The sequence below is a fragment of the Stylophora pistillata genome, chromosome 7, assembly GCF_964205215.1.
Source record: "Stylophora pistillata chromosome 7, jaStyPist1.2, whole genome shotgun sequence".
NCBI lineage: Eukaryota > Metazoa > Cnidaria > Anthozoa > Scleractinia > Pocilloporidae > Stylophora > Stylophora pistillata.
In genome coordinates, this window is record NC_142525.1 from 18,197,207 (window position 1) to 18,214,762 (window position 17,556).

Genomic DNA, 17,556 nt, shown 5'->3' on the forward strand with positions numbered 1-17,556 from the left:
GGTATATTGGCTGATAGACCATAATGGCTAAGCCAATAAAAAGTCTTGAATTACATTATCCAATGATCTAGTTTTTAATAAATAACAATTATTCCACGAGCGCGCGTTGGATATGAGATGATGATAGCCAACAAGGCGCGTAGCGCCAAGTTGGCTATAATCATCTCATATCCAACAAGCGCGAGTGGAATAATTGTTTTATTAAAAACGGTAAATTAAATTATTAAATTTTATTAAATTTTAAGCTGACACATACGCTTGCCATCTTTGTAGATTATGGTATATTGGCTGATATACCATAATGGCTAAGCCAATAAAAAGTCTTGAATTATATTATCCAATGATCTAGTTTTTGATAATAGATATTATTAAAAACTGGATCATTGGATAATGCAATTCAAGACTTTTTATTGGCTTAGCCATTATGGTATATGAGCCAATATACCATAATCTACAAATATGGTAAGCGTACGCGTCAGCTTAGAATTAAAAGGGAGCTAAAAAATTTAAGATTTGGTAAGATTTGTCTGATATCTTGGGGCGTCTTTAATAAAATAATTATTCCACTCGCGCTTGTTGGATATGAGATGATTATAGCCAACCCGACGCAACGCGCCTCGTTGGCTATCTATCATCTCATATCCAATGCGCGCTCGTGGAATAATTGTTAAATATTGCATGCTTACAGTTGTACTGCGCTTTAGGTCTTCTTGGAAAGTATGATGAAAGAGTGTCAATGGATGCACAGGTGTACTAAAGTGCAATAGTTTTCGAGGAACTTGTTTGGTAGCCTATTTTATAACTAGACTATGATTTCCAAAGGAGAGAATGTACAAAATAAATTGGCTAGTCTTATTTCATTCATTGCAGGAAAAAAACATCTTGTTGTAGGTAATATGCGTTTTTGACATTGGCACACTTTTGGAGCGAATAAACAGACAATCCCGGTCTTATTCTTTTTTTTTTTTTTTTTCGTGACTGATGTGAGCAACAGAGACCGTTCGTAAAGTTTGTCTTCCATTTGAATTTGCCACCAAACCATTTGGTATTTATTTTCGTTTTTCTTTACTGGAGACACGACAATATAGGCTGTAATAACTCCTTTCAGGTCTCCCTTTTTTACTTCTGGCTCTACAAACAATTTAAAGGGTAATGCAGTAGAGATATCAAATTTTAGTTAAAGCATTCTTGTACAGGGAATCTCGGCAACAAGGGCTCTGCTTGATAGTGGATAACTGGCAACCACGTATTTAAAAGAACGGTAGTGATAACTCAGTATTAGATTGGTTGTCAAATCACTGTCGAAAGCCAGTGTAATTACGTGATTTGGATATATCAACAAAGTTGAAATGGTAAATTGGCCACCGTAATGATTACAAAAGCTGACGTTTCGAGCGTTAGCCCTTCGTCGCTCCGACGAAGGGCTAACGCTCGAAACGTCAGCTTTTGTAATCATTACGGTGGCCAATTTACCATTTCAACTTTGTTGATATATCCAAATTATTTCGTTACTCCCACCGACGCAGCCCCAAACAGTTTCTTTCGAAACTATCAGCCTTAATTACGTGATTGTTTTGCTGGGGAGAGTTTCTTAACCAATCAGAGGCAGAACTAAGACAAATTGTGACTACCGTGGAACAGTTTTGCAAATATTTAAACAATAGCATGTACAGTTTTACACGAGATCAGTTTTTGTAAATTTTGGTACGAATTAAACGCACAGATTTCAAAACGAGGATTTCCGTAAAATAAAACAAAGGTAGATACAATTTGGGTATAATTCGCGACGACAGCCCTATCTTTTCTGGGGCGTCACAATATTAGAGGCTTACCATAATTTGCCAAAAAAAAAACCGAACAAAATGAATATCTGTAATTTGCGAAATTAAAATATGTAATTTGCGAAATGGAAATCTTCAATTAACGAAATGAAAATCTTTAATTTGTGAAATCGAAATCTGTATTTTGCCAAAAGAGAATCCCAGTATCTCCTACTGTTTTCATCAAACTTGTTTTGATGGGATATTGGCGAGGGAGATTTTGCCCAAGTTCACTCGTGGTAGAGTTAGCGTAGGTTTCAATTTCTCCAGGCCCTAGGCCCATACTCAAAAGGTCACACCAACCTTTGTCACCGATGTCTAGGTAAGAATTACGAGACACGATAAGTTTTTCCGCAAGACGTGCTGTGTAAATCGAATCGCGAACGTCCTTGAAAACTGAAAAAATATCAAAGATTTCACACCAAGCATTCAGAAACATGCTGCATTCACTCTGTGGCCGCAACATTTTCGAAGTGTATGTCCAGTCAGGAAAGTGTCATTTCACGTATTCGAAGCATTCATGAATTACACCTCAAAAACGCCAGGTAATTTTTCAAATTGAAAAAACAAGATTGTTTGTTTTTCCAAAATTTGGAAGTTGCCGAGGCAGGACATCGGCCCCTATGAAGATTTGGCAAATTTTGGCGAGTCAGGGGTCGCACCCATTTTACGCTACTTACGCTACTTGTTGACAGATTTTCGCTGAAACAAACAAAAAAAAGCTGAAGTGCGACCTAGGCCAACCCAAGATTGCGTATTTGTCTCTGTGTTTTGTGACTTGATTTGTATGATTATGTGTGTGTTTTTTTTTTTAATTCATTCTAATTTTTGGCGTAGCTTGTGTTGGGTGCTTCAGGTTAAATTCTTAGGATCAGTGTTTTTCGCATTTCAAATGCTGCGTTTTGGTGGCTGTCTACTTTCCCAGTAAATGAGGAATGGAGTTGTCAAACAACTAGCAAAAGGTTCAATACTTCGTTACTCTAAATAAAAGTAGAAATTTATGCACGGTCTTGCAAAATGCAGCTGGCTTTTTCTATAGTATTGTGTGAGCAGGGTTGTAAGGGTCATATGATGAAAAGTGTTATTTCGTGTTTTCTTCCCTTTAAGTAACCACCAGAGATAACTTGATTTTTACTACAATATCCCTCGTTTATTATATTTATTTAGTGCCCCTCTTCCAAAACTTAATTGAAAACTTGGATTATTTTTTTTAAGGTTTTACGCTAGCTCGGTAAAAGTAACAAGTTTTTTTTTCAGATCAGTCAGTTGAGTAGCTCATAAATACCCTGATCATGTAAATTATCACCTTTTATCAACACAATTATTTTTTATTTCACATTTACTCTCAGACCCGCCAACAATTCAAAGTGTCACCCCTTCATCCAGTAATTCTTGGATTGATCAGACCGTGACTTTAGAGTGTCATTCAGATGGTGTTCCAACACCAACACTCACCTGGTACAAACATAATATAAGTGAAATAAACAGACTCAGAGGCAGAGGAAACAAAATACAGGTGACACTCCGGAACGATAGAGATTTTGGTGATTACATTTGCGTTGCTGCCAATGGACTTCCTCCTTCTGATGAGAGAGTAACAAAGATAAATCAGATAAGTGAGTCCAGAAGATCGAGTTATTTTTGTTATAAGGAGAATACTTTAAGATAAATATCTTTAAATGCTTGTTCCTATGTTTAGTGTGAGCTGTTATCTGTGCCTACGTAAAAATTAAGATCAAATTTGCCTATTAAGTAATGCAAGCCTTAAGGTTACTTTATCCTTTAGTGGTAAATATGCGCATGTTTAAATAACGACTCACAGTAAATTATTAACACGTTTCTGTGTTCTTTTTCTTTAACATAGACTTACAATATTATCAGAATACATTGAAATTCTGACAAATTGATGATTTACTTCCACGTGAATGTCTTAAAAAACTTTTTCTACGATAGAAACCAGATTTTTCATTTGGTTATTGGGTTCCTTGGCTTAATTTATCAGTTTGCTACATATGTATTTACTAAGCTGTGATGGTAAAAGGAAATGTGATGTTACGGTAACGACAGCTACAGAATTCACCATGAGATAATAAACACAAAACGTTTCCTGCTACGTTATATTAATTGGCAACAAAATATATTTACTTATAATTTTCTTTTTTACTGTTAAATTTAGAGAAACCAGGGCAGCCATCCATCGAATCCATCATTCAAGCGACGTTTCTAACAATACAATGGACTGCACCTGCTTATGATGGAGGGAGTCCTATCATAGCATTCCGAGTGACCATACTAAAGGGTGACACTGAGATAGGCAGTGTTAATATTACTAATCCTCTTACAAAGGCTTATTCGTTTAGGGGTTTGGAGAGAGATACCAGTTATACGGTGAAAGTGTTTTCCAGAAATGTTGTATTCGAGGGAGATCCTGCTGTCAAGACACTAAAGACTCTATATGAAGGTGGGTAATCACAATTGGTGGTGTGACTTACCCCTTTTCGTGACATAACTTTGACACAACACGCACTCTGATTGGTCAAAAATCTAATGTTTCTTTGCCTGTATACCCATAGAAAACTGAAACCCTTATCCCGTCCTGTCAAATAGCGCCAAGCGGGGCGTTTTCCCAGATTTTAATTCGTTATATGCCTTTGGTTTGGAGGACGCGACGAGGACCCCTTGTTCGCCAAAAACAACGAGAGAAATTTTATTTCTATCATTATCAAATATTTGATTTAAAATGCAGTTTAAGTAACTGGTTGCTCCCGCGTTTTAAGCCTTTTTCTTTCGCTGCGTGGTTTTTAGTGAAAGAACTTCAGAAAATTTCGGCTAGTATCGCCAAAACTGCCCGCCGACAAGAACAAGCGGCAAACTAACTGGAGTTTCAGATATTTATAGAAAATCTTGTTGACTGATGAGAACAAAAACCACTTGCAAAGTGAATAAGCACTCAAGATTAATAGCAATTCCGTTTGCAGTCTGAGATTTCAGCTTTTATTAGATAGTTTTCGCCAAGTTTAAGCGTTTGAAGCTCTCTCTTTAAATTTTAACGAGGACTCAAAGAAAACTTTAATTCAAGCTGAGGCAGAAGAGACAAATTTGGTTGAAGGAAAATAGTGTACTGCGAGTAAACAAAGGAGCTGGACTGTGTTTTTATCAGTGCATACGGCTCCATGCTGTCGTCTTGTGATTTTGCCGCTTCTGTTGTGATGTGGTCCAATAATGTTATTTAAGAGTCTAAAGTTAAATCCTCATAACCGAAATAAATTTCACCAGATGAAATTCTACAACTGACCTTTATTCCACTGAAAAACCTCCATAAATATCAAAACTGCTACTAAGGTTGCAAACTTTAAAGTTATCTAAAACTTTCTGTACAGATTATCAGATCGTAATCGCAGTGGCAGGCCAGAATCGCGTTTTCTCCCTCCAAATTGTACTATTCTTAAGAAGCATTTTATAACTTGTGCCTTTATCTAGCACATCGCCATTTCTTGTTAGTTTTCATTTCAAACTACAACCCTTTGAATGCGGATATCGAGCCTTGGTTTCAGTGACAAGCTCTTCATGAGTATCTTTCTGTTCGATAAGAAACCGGCGGACAAAAAGTCTTTATCTATGACATCTTCCAACGCCGCCATCTTAGTTTCTTAGATATTCTCTCTTAAACAAATATTGTCAGGTTCAATGCTATACACCGAAAATGGAACCCAAAAACGACTTGTACTCCGTTTTCAAAATTCTATAAGAAAACGAAAAACAAAAACATAAATCCGTTTTTTAACAGGTACGGAAAAGAGAAAGACAGAAAAACGACCTGTAATTCGTTTTCCAAATTCTATACGAAAACGAAAAACAAAAACGCAAAAAGAAAATTATTACATGTTTTCTTAAGAGCTACAGAAAAAGAAAGAGGAAGAGCATAAAGTGTATTTGAACGCCGTTTCTCCATCGGCTAAGAAGGAATGAAAAACGAGAACGGAATTCCAATTTCGTTTTTAACAGCGCAAAGAAAAACGACCAAAAAAAATTAAAATGTGAATTTTATTTTCCAACGCAATTGAGAATCGGTTGGCACTAAGGCACACGGATTCAAATGCTTTCTAGCAACGTTGGAAACTTTTCAAAATAACACGCTGAAGACATAAAATCACGCAATGTGTTGATTGTAGGACCAGAAATCTAAGGAGCATTCTGCCTTCGAAATAACTTCGTGTCGAAGACAAGAACTTCTTCAGAGTGAAAGAACATAAATATACCTACTTTCGTTACATTGCATTGTCTTTTGTCAATCAAAATTCGTTTTTGTAGAGATGTTCTGCCCTCGTTCTGTCTAGTACGAATGTGCACCGTAGAGAGTAAATAGTATACGATTAAGTACTTCGCTGGTCTCTTGTATACACATTTTAAGGTTCGGCTACTTGTTTAACTCGCGACACGTGCTTACCCGTACCTTTTAACTAGCATTCAGCAAACGAAAACCCACAAGTTCTCATAGAGAGGTCTCAGGGTGAGGTTGGTGGCAGGGTTGCAAATGTAACATCTTGGGAGGCCCCTTTTTGCGGTCGAATAAACTTCACTGAAACACAAACAATTTATAGCTTCTTTAGACATTCGTTGTTTGAAAATGTATTTTCATCGTCATTCATTATAGCAAAAAGATAATCAAACTCTACTTTGTGACCATCACATCTGTAGACAAGAATTCATCAGTGGGATTTCATTGAAATAGCAATCATCTCTTAACAACCACCCCCACGGAGTTGACAATCTTTTATGTGACGAGACAAAAGTTGGAGCCATGATAATATTCATTTATGACCCATTTATGGAAAGAAGAATCTCAAATTTACCTGACCTGACCCAACCCCCCCTCGCGTTTTTACTGCCCCGCTAGCATCTCGCCGATTGCAGTTTTGCTAATTTTTTTACTGACCGAACAGGTCAGTCGCATTTGATTTCTCGAGATAAATTTTCAAGGAGTCCTATGCTGTGATAAATTCTTAACCAGTTCCACAATTACAATTTGGGATTCAGTTCCACAATTACAATTGGGGTTCCAGCAATTACAATTTGGGGTTCAATTGGGAGCAGTTACAAGTTTTGTAACGAAAAGTTGCATGATTATAAAAAAAATGTCCCTTACTGTTCTTGTTGTTGATATTAATGTAGGAGCTCCTGATGTGGTGAAAATAGGCGACCTGTCTAGTGAAATAGCAGACGATACGATTACTCTGAAATGGAAGAAACCAGAAAATAATGGAAAAGTTATCACCATGTATACAGTGTACCAAAGAGTTGTGACTGATGGGAACGTGGGACAGTGGACAGAAGTGGGAAATATCACAGATGTTTCCGTTAGAGAATTGAAAATAACGTTGGAGAGAGGAAAGGTGTATCAGTTTGCCATTACTGCAACTAATGAGCTGGGTGAAAGCCTAAAACAAGATAAAGCAGATATCCAGCAAGTCGAGGCCGAAGGAAGTATGTCCAAATGAATTTATTTTCCCCTTTCGACAATTGTTGTCCTTTCCCTTGCTTAATATTTAAGCACTCTCAATGACATCCACTCTTTTACGGGTGAACCCTTCGTTGCCAAAACATGGCGAATTAATAAGAAAAATGTCACGTACCTCGCTGTTAATACTTGTGTGCCAACTCAGCTCATGAACGAACAGGATTTTTTCAAAGTTTGTTTTGTTGCTTCATCTCCATTAACAAGACAATTTGTAAACTTACTCCTTTTGAAATTGAATTTTTTTTCTGTGTTCAATTCCACGAGAGGTTCTCATTTTCCAGAGGGATTTAGAAAATAAGAAGACGAGGATCAATGATTTGGTTGCTTGCGCGTGACGATTTGTGCGCTTGTTACAATGAAGCAACCAATAATAGAAAAAAACGTAATTTCTTTTATTTAAATATCCCCAACCGAATGTAGACACGATACAAAATAACAGCCATTACGGCTTAGAAAGAGCTGAATTGTCTAACTTTTTCGTTCGATGTAGTGCCAGGTCCCACTAAGGGTTCCCGGACTGTTGTAGACAATGGAGTGAACAATGCAATATTTTCTGGAGCAGCTGTGGCCGGTGTTTTGCTTATTATTGGTGTAATCGTCATCATTATTCTTTGGAGACGAAGGAAGTCTTCAATTTACGAAAATGGTAAAGTAACTAACAGTTCATGTACCTTCAAAGTTTTCTCTGAGTGCCGTGCAAGTTAACATTGTTGTGTTGGACAAAACAGAAAACTTAAGCCTACTTGTGAGAGACACTTCATTATGGAAAAGAAGTTTTTGCTTTGTTTGATAGGGGAGACTTTGATTAACTCTTCGTTGTATTTCTGTGAGTCAAAGTATAAATGTACTCTATGGCATGGAAAGCGGCTGGCGATGATCGAGGGTCGTTGTTTCGACATTGTTTCAAATTTTCCCAATTTTATGCTTCAGAGAATTTGTAAAAGCACTGGAACAGCAGGCAATTATTTGCGAGTGCTGAAACAACGGAATTGCAGAGCAATCGCATTTTTCGAATTAAAATTATACCTCACTTCAATACCATTTGCCTGCCACACGAATGAAAAACAAATTTCTGACTGAAACTTAAAGATGAAACGAAAAATCTTGAGGGAATGTGAGTTTAGGTGTTTAAGCTTAAGACTACTTTTTTTGTCGTAAATCCTATTTCCCTCGTAAGCGGACACCCTCAAGAATTGGAAAAAAGTATCCATTAGTAGAGCAGTGCGCCTACGAGAGTAATTCCCAGAAGCGGATACCAAAGAATAATAGGGTAGATGCCCGCTTACAGAGAAACAAAAAGGAAATAGACCATGACGAACGTGATCATAACAAATCTTAATTTGGATTCTTGATATTTAGGGTATTTTGGGATAACACAAATTTTCTTATTAACTGACCAGTTCTGTGGCGTCAGCCCCTCTCTGTTACCAAATATATGTGGTAATGGGTTTCGTGTTTATTCCCGTTTTTAATAAATAAACTGATGGTTTGTATAATTATCCATTGATATAGTTATATATTTATTTATCTATTAATTGTCTAATTTTATTCTAGATGAAGTGTCAATGGATAGACTGTAAGTACTGGAACAACGTGTTTTTAACGCTACTTTACCACAGTAGTCGGCCCCTGAACCGTTTACCTACTTGTTGTTGAGAGCGGCGGGAAGGGGGGAAGAGTAGGGGAATTCGCATGAAAACATCCTGCGGCTGAAAAACAATTTATTTATTCCCTAGAACATAGTGTAGAAGAATGATTTCTCCGATTAAGCTGACCAACTGAACCACAGTTTCGATAATTCTCTCTGTCTTTTTACATGTTACGGACGATGAGTAATTGTATAACTTTTGCTCGGCACTAAACAGATCAGAATAATGGAGAAGACAAAACGGTTTTGGTTTTGATTTGATTACAAGGGATAGTGCAAATCATTATGAAGCTGATGATGGATTTCAGGAAGTTAGTAGAGCTGAAGCTGCTCACAGTCGTCAAGCCTCGGGTCCTGAGGCTGAGGCTAACTATGCACAAGTGGATATGACTAAAAAGAAGAAGAACAGACGACCAGCACCAAATGATGAATATGCCCAGGTAGACAAATCGAAAAAGACGAAGAGGACTAAGGTAGCGATGACATCGAGAAAGGTGTTTCTCATTGTTGCTATAATTTGAATATCTTTTCTTTTTCTTTTTAACGTAATACTAGCTGTTTCTTCGGCTGAATTGATTTCAGCCGGGTAAAGGCTCTCCGTGCTAATCTTTCTCGAGAAAAAGATAACCTTTGTTCGGCTTAAAAGTGTAGTTTCATCTCACATTTACTCGCCGCATACATTCTTCAGTTCTCTGCGGACCTTGCTGATAAATTCTGATATTTTAATTCAGAACCCATTCTTCATTTTCCTGCTGGGAGAGAGGTCGTATCGATAAAGCGTCCGATGGTTCTGCATGGGTTTTCACCCCTTACTTGCTTCTGAAATGATATAAACTCCTGTTATCATAATCTGATTATTATCCTTTTCTACTGCGAACGAGCAACCATTTGTTTGGAGGCATAATGCTCCATCTAAAGCATTTGCCATTATCTCCATAGTTACGTTGTTGTTTAGTGGCGTTGTTGTCAAAGGTTTTCACTCTTTTTTCTGATTGGAAAACACCAGCTAAACTTTAAATTCCCAGCTTTGTCTTTTACTTTTTAAACCTCGTTCGTATCAATTGTACCGGGACATTAATTTAGTGGAAGTGACCATGATATCGTGCGGTGTCAGGTCAGTAACGTAATATATCGTAGGATATTAGAGCTGTGGACAAGTTTTCAACGAGTTACTAATTTCGGTACTGTAAATTGAAGTTAATGGAAAGTAATATTCGAATCATGTTTTCCCTACGACAGAGACCCGGAGAGCTTGATTATGCCGATTTGGAAGATTTGAGAGTGGGACTTGTCCCTGGACCATCTGGTGCCACTGCAGCAGGAGCTGTTGTTCGTCCTCCAGCCTACGAAGGAACTGATTACGCTGACATAACACAGTTTGGTGTCCCTCAGCCTGATCCTACATATGCTAACGTTTCTAAAGGAGATGTGACGTATTCTAATATGCAGAGTATGTGAGTGTTTTCCAAAGCCACAAAACCCTGATCTTTTACACTTGGCTGACTTTGAAGTGCAGTAACGTGATGCACACAAACCTTCGCAAAGTATCTAAGTGATAGATATTCTAATCTTTTGCTCTCTTTCTTTTTTTAGTTTTTCTTTATCTTATGCAACTTTCATAGTTTGGACTATGCTGCAGTGAAATTCTGTTAGGAAAACTTGTGCTCAGCCTCATTCAGTTACCGCATTGTCCTTATTATTTTATAAGTATCAGTTTTAAGTTTAAGAAAAAAATACCACATGATTTAATTTGATACATAGTTGACTATAAAAATTGATCATGTCGAGTGTTTTTGTTTCCTTGCGGAACTTTGAAAATAACGTCGAAGAGTTGAACAAATTGTAGTAGAGAATCCCTTACTATCTTATTACTGAAATTTTCCATTTCTGTTTACCTATCCAGAGCTTGAGGCCTGAGGTTAGTGACTGTTTCATACGAGAGAAAAGACTTTGTCCTAGAGTTCAACTCAGTCAAACTATCAAACAGTAAAACAAATTAAATATATGAGTGTAGTCGCTTTATTCTCATTAAAGCAAGTGCACGTTTTACCAAAATAAGCTATCTTTTTATCAGTCATGAGCGCCCCTAATAAAATTAGTTTGGATATTAGATTTTAGGTATATAATCGTTTTTTGTAGATTTACAAAGAGGTAATTGTGAATTGACATTTTTATTCTCAAGTCTATTTCGAAAATACAATCGTGAGAGATTGATTAGTTTTTGACAATGACGACAATAGTGAGTTATTGTTTTGAAGTTTTTTTAGAGTTTAAATGATAATTCTCATTATGATAGCCTATGATTTTGTAAGTTTCAAATATGGTTCCGCTATAGGCAGGCTACTTAAGTATCTTATAATTTAATACCCTTAATTATATAGAACATACAATCGTGAGAGGTTGATTAGTTATTGTCAATGACGACGATAGCGAGTTATTGTTTTGTATTTTTTATATAGAGTTTAAATGATAATTTTCATGATAACAGAATTTTGCAAGTTTCAAATATGGTTCCGCAATAGACTACTCGTACAATTTTTATCTTGCTTAAGTGAAATTGGTCACTTCTGTAAAGAGTGATTTAAGAAAAACAATTTGCTATATTTGTACGAAAGTTGGCTTTGCTTATTATAATGCCAAGAAATGACTGTATTTTTACATTTGACATAGAGAAACTAAACATATGAAATAAATAATTCAAATTTCGCAACTATGAATCGACTTGTCTTCAATTACTGGTGCCTCGAAGGAACAAGGTTGAGACTTATAGCATCCACAATACTTCCCAATCTCGTTACGGCTATTTTTGTGTATACGTTAGCTTCATCGAGACCAGCCGGTTTGCCATTCTTTTGCTGTTTTGTTTTCCTCTTTCTTTCTTGAGGAGGGTTGGAGCACTGCCATAAAAGTATTACCACTAGTATGAGATTCTCAGTTCCTCATTACGGGTTTAAGGGCTCTCGGTTCGACTATACAAGACAAGGTGAATGTTCTTTACCGTTGAGTAGTTCTTAAAGTAGTGTTCACAGTCCTTGTCTCTGCGCAACGGGGAAGAAAGTGCGTCGCGTGGCGTGACATTTTTCCTGCGATAGACTGTTTAACAAACGACCTCGAATATATCCTTGCATTGCTTCCGTCTAAAAAATGTTTTAATTTTTGCTTCTTTTTGCAACGAGTAACTCGGTCATACTGACCATTTAAACATGCAAGATTAGATTAATCCTCAACTGCCAAGATTTATTCGCTTTTAATTCCCCAAATACTGCTTTTTCCGCCGTGAAGGTTTGTGCCGAATTTGGTGTTAATGACAGCTTTGTCCAATTGCAAGTTACTAAAAACCAGACCTCTCCACTATGGTTTAAATCACAGGTAACAATGACCTCATTCTTAATTTATAGTTGAAAAACTGAGTTAATTTCAGCCCTTGGCATTTCAGCAATGTGCACCATTTTCAAGCTGACAGCTACCTTAAATTTAACGAATTAGATCTAGGTCTTTCTACTGTACGCAATCGCCAGGTCCAAGAATCCTCGGGACCAAATCATTAAGCGTTGGAGTCCAATCAGCAACAATAAGTTATTGATAAAGGGGAGGAGGGGTTAAGTCGCGAGAGACGCGGTGACCCAATGGATTCCTGTTTGAGAAAGGGGTGAGGGTATTCCTAGTGAGCGATATTGAAGTTAAAGTATTATCAACTACATTGACCAAGCCAATTGAAATAAAGTTTCATAGTAACTAGTCGCACTTCCTTAGATCTAAACTAAGAGGCCCAATACCAAGAAAAATTATCAGATTCCGATGTAGATACAAATACGTGAAAATTCATGGTGGAACAACATAGATGCTTTATGCACTCTCAGTTTCTATAATGCGTTTCGAGTGAAATTATTCTTATCTTCCAAAACGCGTGGAAACATCCTTCGATCTCCCATTTTCATTACTTTCCATCCATATTCTTTTCATAGAAGCTATAAGTTCGCCAAAACTTTTGCTAACCTTGGAAAAGCAGGGCATCCGTTTTGAAATATTTCTGTTCTTTACGGATACAGCTTCGGAAGAGTATGATTTGCTGAAGTCAGTTTGGAGTACTTCTACAGTGTTCGATAACTCCTAGCAACCCCATGAGTTGATGATCAAAATAAGCACCTGCTATCAGACGAATGCCTATGCAAGGTTTATCGTTTTGTAATCACAACAAAAAGAAAAAAGTTTTATAACCTGCCAAGTTCTAAGTACCTCTCAGTTTTCTTTTCCAAGATCTCCTCTATGTATCATCCAACATTTTTAATTACGGTAGCATGCAGGAATAATCCTTTCATAGCTTTGTCACACGAACACTTTTTATCATTGAATAAGATGTCAAAATACAACTTGAACAAACCTTTTATAAAAGTGTGCAAGTGCTTGTAAAAAGAAATGAATAAAAAAAGCATTGTCAAAATTTTCCTGGAAGTGGACCCCAGTACTATGAATTAATACAAGAAGTCAATTCCCAGCCTTACATTAATCATCATCCGCGTTCAAGGGCTCACAACCACTATGGATAATCTTTTGTAAGATACACGATATCATGTTTGTTTCTGCCATTCAAAAATTTATATGGAAATCTTACCTCAAAAGGTAGCCAAACCGTAAAAAAATTACCTAGAGATATGCTAAAAATTTGACAATAAAAGCTGCCATATTAAAAAACAAACCAGCAACCTTGCTTGCACATGTGTGACGTCCCATGACTCATCTCAAAAGGCGGAAGAGTAACACGTGGATCACAAACAGCTGTTGTTCTAGTTGTCGCAAAAGATCATTATTGAATGAAGAATCCCTTTCTTTATGAGTACGTAGCTCCTAACTTTTCGCTGACAGATAGAATGGAACAAGGTTCTATTGCAAGAATCAGAACAGCGGCGTCCGTTCAAACCGTAGCGGGCGCTAGAATAACATGTTTATTGGTGCTTCCCAATGAAACCACTACTAAATGCGAGCAGCCTATTTACATTCTTTTTAATATGTACGCGCTACGGAGAGAATCAAAACAATTGTTCGAAAGGCGCCTGTCGCTCCAGTGCCGCCAACAGGCGTAACTGGAGTTGATTCCTGCATCCTATATTCTGCGTATTATGGCCTTACACGCCATCAGCAATAACAACGAACATTCTTGTTGGCTTTACATACAAATATCCGAAAAGCTAAAGTTCTTCATTTCATGAAATCTTTAAGTAGCGATTACAGAGTTTGTCAGTCAGGTTAATAATTTGCTGACCATTGAGGAAGTTGATGTAGATTTTCATGGTACGACAAGGACACCCAATCTCCCTTATACACTTGCTACTTGATTTAGACTCAATGTTAGCAGTATCGAAAGCAACCAGAGTAACAGATCACACCCTGTTTGCTTATCACCTCTTCAAAAATATGCCTGAAAGGTCCCTCAATTGTACATTTGCTTGATCGACATTTCCGACCCCCCTCTGCCTCGTACACGACCTGGTTTTATCAGTGTCGATTTGTGGGTAGTCATTTCACTTAAACCAGCGTGAACGATATTGTTAATGGAAGTTTGGGTAGCATAATAAATAATATCCATATGACAAGTTACGTAAAGCCACAGACCTACTTTCCCCCTTGTGGAAGGCTTCGAGGTAAAAGAGAAAACAACAACAAGAAAAAGCGCAGGTCTTAATGCTACTGTTTAGTAGCTTTTAAAACTTTTAAGTCTCTACTAAGCATTAAAGTAAGCTTTCTAAGAGTCACTTCTGGGCTGACGACCCGCGTAAATATAGCGAGGTGACGCAGTTAATTTTGAATCGTTAGAGATAATATCAAGAGTGCCTAGAAGTTCAGTTGCAAGCGTCAATTAATCTTTCCTGAATGGTTTTAAGAGTCGCAATATTTTTCAAAGCCAACTCCTTGAGTTTGAAAGTGTACAAATCTACGATAGGCATTCCCTTTCAACTCATTTATGAAGCCTGCCCCTGATTTTCGACAATAACTGGAACAAATTTTATTTTCAGATATTTTCAACAATTTATAGGATGAACCATTTAATAGATAAGGAAACTGACAGATCTGACGCCTCATTTTTCGTCCGATTTCAACGAGTAAATTATTTGGAGAAGGTAAAAGACAGAGGTGTTCTGGGGTATTGTGGTAAATCGGGGTAGATGAGGGCTAATTACCAATGTATCTCTGGGTCCTTTAAGCTATGTGGGTGACTTTCAGATTATGACTTACTTAGGTAGAATTAGATACAATGGATATATGAAGTTCATATATTTTGAACTGCGGTATTAAATATCTACTGCGAAGGATCGTGCATCATACTTATGTAGAATTGTGCGGATTTCTCCCAATAGTGTGTGAGCAGTCATATGGCACCAGGCTCAACCCTTTACTTATTGGCATGGATGCCATGACCAGGATTTCCCCCAAACATTCAAACAGGAAATAAAGAAAGCTTCAGAGTTGCGTGCCGAATTTATTTTTAGAGGTAGCGGTTTACAACTTAGTCTTTATTGATTAAACAATATAATCGTTTTTGTTCATGCCATTTCGTTTCCATAATAGACAAAGATATTTTTTGGTATAAAGATACCGTCTGCATCCTCTGATAAACTACTTAAAACCACATCTAAGATTCGATGAGAAGTTGTGAAAGCTATTCCCGGTAAATCTCTTTAATTCATCCCGTGCAACCGTTTTAACGGTTAAAGTAGTAACATACGCCCACTAACTATGTCTGTATTACTTTCGTTAGATGTAGCTCAACTTTTATGCTAACCGCTCCCCAGAAAGACTGGTTGGTAGCACATTTTCATAAAACAGCCCCTCCAAGCTGACATTCCTAAATGTAAGAAAATAGAAAGAAACAATTTAATACAAATACAGTCACGTTTATCAAAACCTTAACTAGATAGTAAGCCACAATGCTGTTCAAATGATGATCGTGATGGCTCTGACAGTACTGAAAATAAACTATTTTGAACATAAAGACTGAAAGAGATATCTCTCACATTGACAGGCCTAAGCTCTTCTAAGAAACATTACAGTTCAAACCTGTTCTTCCTCCTTGATCATGTTTTGCATTAGTGACCGTAAACCTTCGAAGTCTGGCCTCTGTAAGGGGTCAGTCTTCCAGCATTCCATCATGATATCGTATCTGTTTGAAAAAAGTTGAACAGTGACACTCTTTAAATTTGCTACTTTTTTGTCTAATCTATATATTTATTGATGCGTTAATAATATACATTTGTATTACAAAGGTATACATCTTCAGTATTACAGGTTGAAGAGCCCCCATACTGTTCACAAACTTATGGCTATGATCGGCAAGTGCGAATATGTGGCAGTCTATTTGTTTGAGATTCCCTCTGGCTATTGGTGCCACTTGCCAAGCTTTCTCAAAATTACTCTTATTAATATGTACTTTTAAATCTGTATGAAACAGGAAAAGGTCCTCACTGCAGTGTATCATGTCCAAAATGAACATCATCATAATGTAGTCATAGATGATAAACATTACACAGTATGAATGCAGACCTTGAAGAGGCAAAGAGTAGTATTTTCCTTTGAGCCGGTGTTCGTCATTATTTTTCTGTCCACTCTGACAGCTTTGAAATGCTAAAGCAAAGGTATCGGTTGCGTCTCATCATCTCAGCTGAAATGCAATTGGGGGAAGGGGGACAGAGGAAAGTTGAGCATCACTGGTGTTGCTGCGCAAACTACCAGGACTATCAATTTTACGAGGACAGTTACTTACAATGTTGCACTGACAAATTTTGGGCGTGACACCTGTACCCATTCTTCAGCAGGGCGGGGATATCTCTCATATACACCTCAGGAAACGGCTCCCCACCTGTTAGGAATTATCAGAGGGGAAGAGAATCGTGTTATCTTTATTGGACAAACTATCCAAAACATGCTCGTTAATCTGTGGAAGTGTAATTCGAGCTGTCTGCTATGTCAAAAGAAGAAGTTTCTTTCAAAGTTGTGGGTAGATAGATAGATAAATTATAATCTTTAGATAGATAATAATCTTTAGAAAGAAACCAACTTTGAAAGAAACTTCTTCTTTTGACATAGCAGACAGCTCGAATTACACTTCCACAGATTAACGAGCATGTTTTGGATAATTTGTCCAATAAAGATAACACGATTCTCTTCCCCTCTCATAAGTGGGCTGGCTGCTAATAACCTACCTTACATCGACAGCGAACGCAAGTAGCAAAAATGCTAGTTAACCATTAAGCTGCTTGCATCTACGAATTTAGCGAGAGCAAGTGTCATTTGAGCTTACCTTTAAAATCAATTTTGAAATTTTCATTTCAACTTACCTACCGTAAAGATCTCGTACACCAAAGCTCCACCTGAATATTTAGATAACGATAAAGATTTGGAATTATTCAATAATATTTGTCGCATTTAAATACTTGGATTTTCATGCTTCAAACGAAGCTTAAACATATTTTTCCGGCAATTTAGCCTTTTTTTCTGTCCGTTCCTGTTTTGTAAAAATAAATTCCCTCACATGAAAAATCAAGTGAGGAAAAGGCAGTTTAGATAGGAAATAGGAA

At 37.2% G+C, this 17,556-nt stretch overlaps 1 protein-coding gene across 7 annotated transcripts in view; it reads left to right on the plus strand.

The window, feature by feature from the left end:
- The window catches only part of LOC111346725 (neural cell adhesion molecule 1), a 35,908-nt gene extending 24,209 nt beyond the window's left edge, over positions 1-11,699 (plus strand). For 2 of the 7 annotated variants that reach the window (XM_088727681.1, XM_088727688.1), the window contains 8 exons: positions 3,170-3,436; positions 3,997-4,281; positions 6,993-7,304; positions 7,829-7,984; positions 8,893-8,914; positions 9,255-9,480; positions 10,226-10,436; positions 10,890-11,699. In XM_088727681.1, the coding sequence (XP_088583807.1) occupies positions 3,170-3,436; positions 3,997-4,281; positions 6,993-7,304; positions 7,829-7,984; positions 8,893-8,914; positions 9,255-9,480; positions 10,226-10,436; positions 10,890-10,903 (1,493 nt within the window). In that variant the 3' untranslated portion in view covers positions 10,904-11,699. Of the gene's footprint in view, positions 1-3,169; positions 3,437-3,996; positions 4,282-6,992; positions 7,305-7,828; positions 7,985-8,892; positions 8,915-9,203; positions 9,481-10,225 lie in introns of those variants that run through there. The other 5 variants (XM_088727682.1, XM_088727685.1, XM_088727683.1 and 2 more) reach the window with 5 other exon arrangements.
- The last annotated feature ends 5,857 nt before the right edge of the window (positions 11,700-17,556 follow it).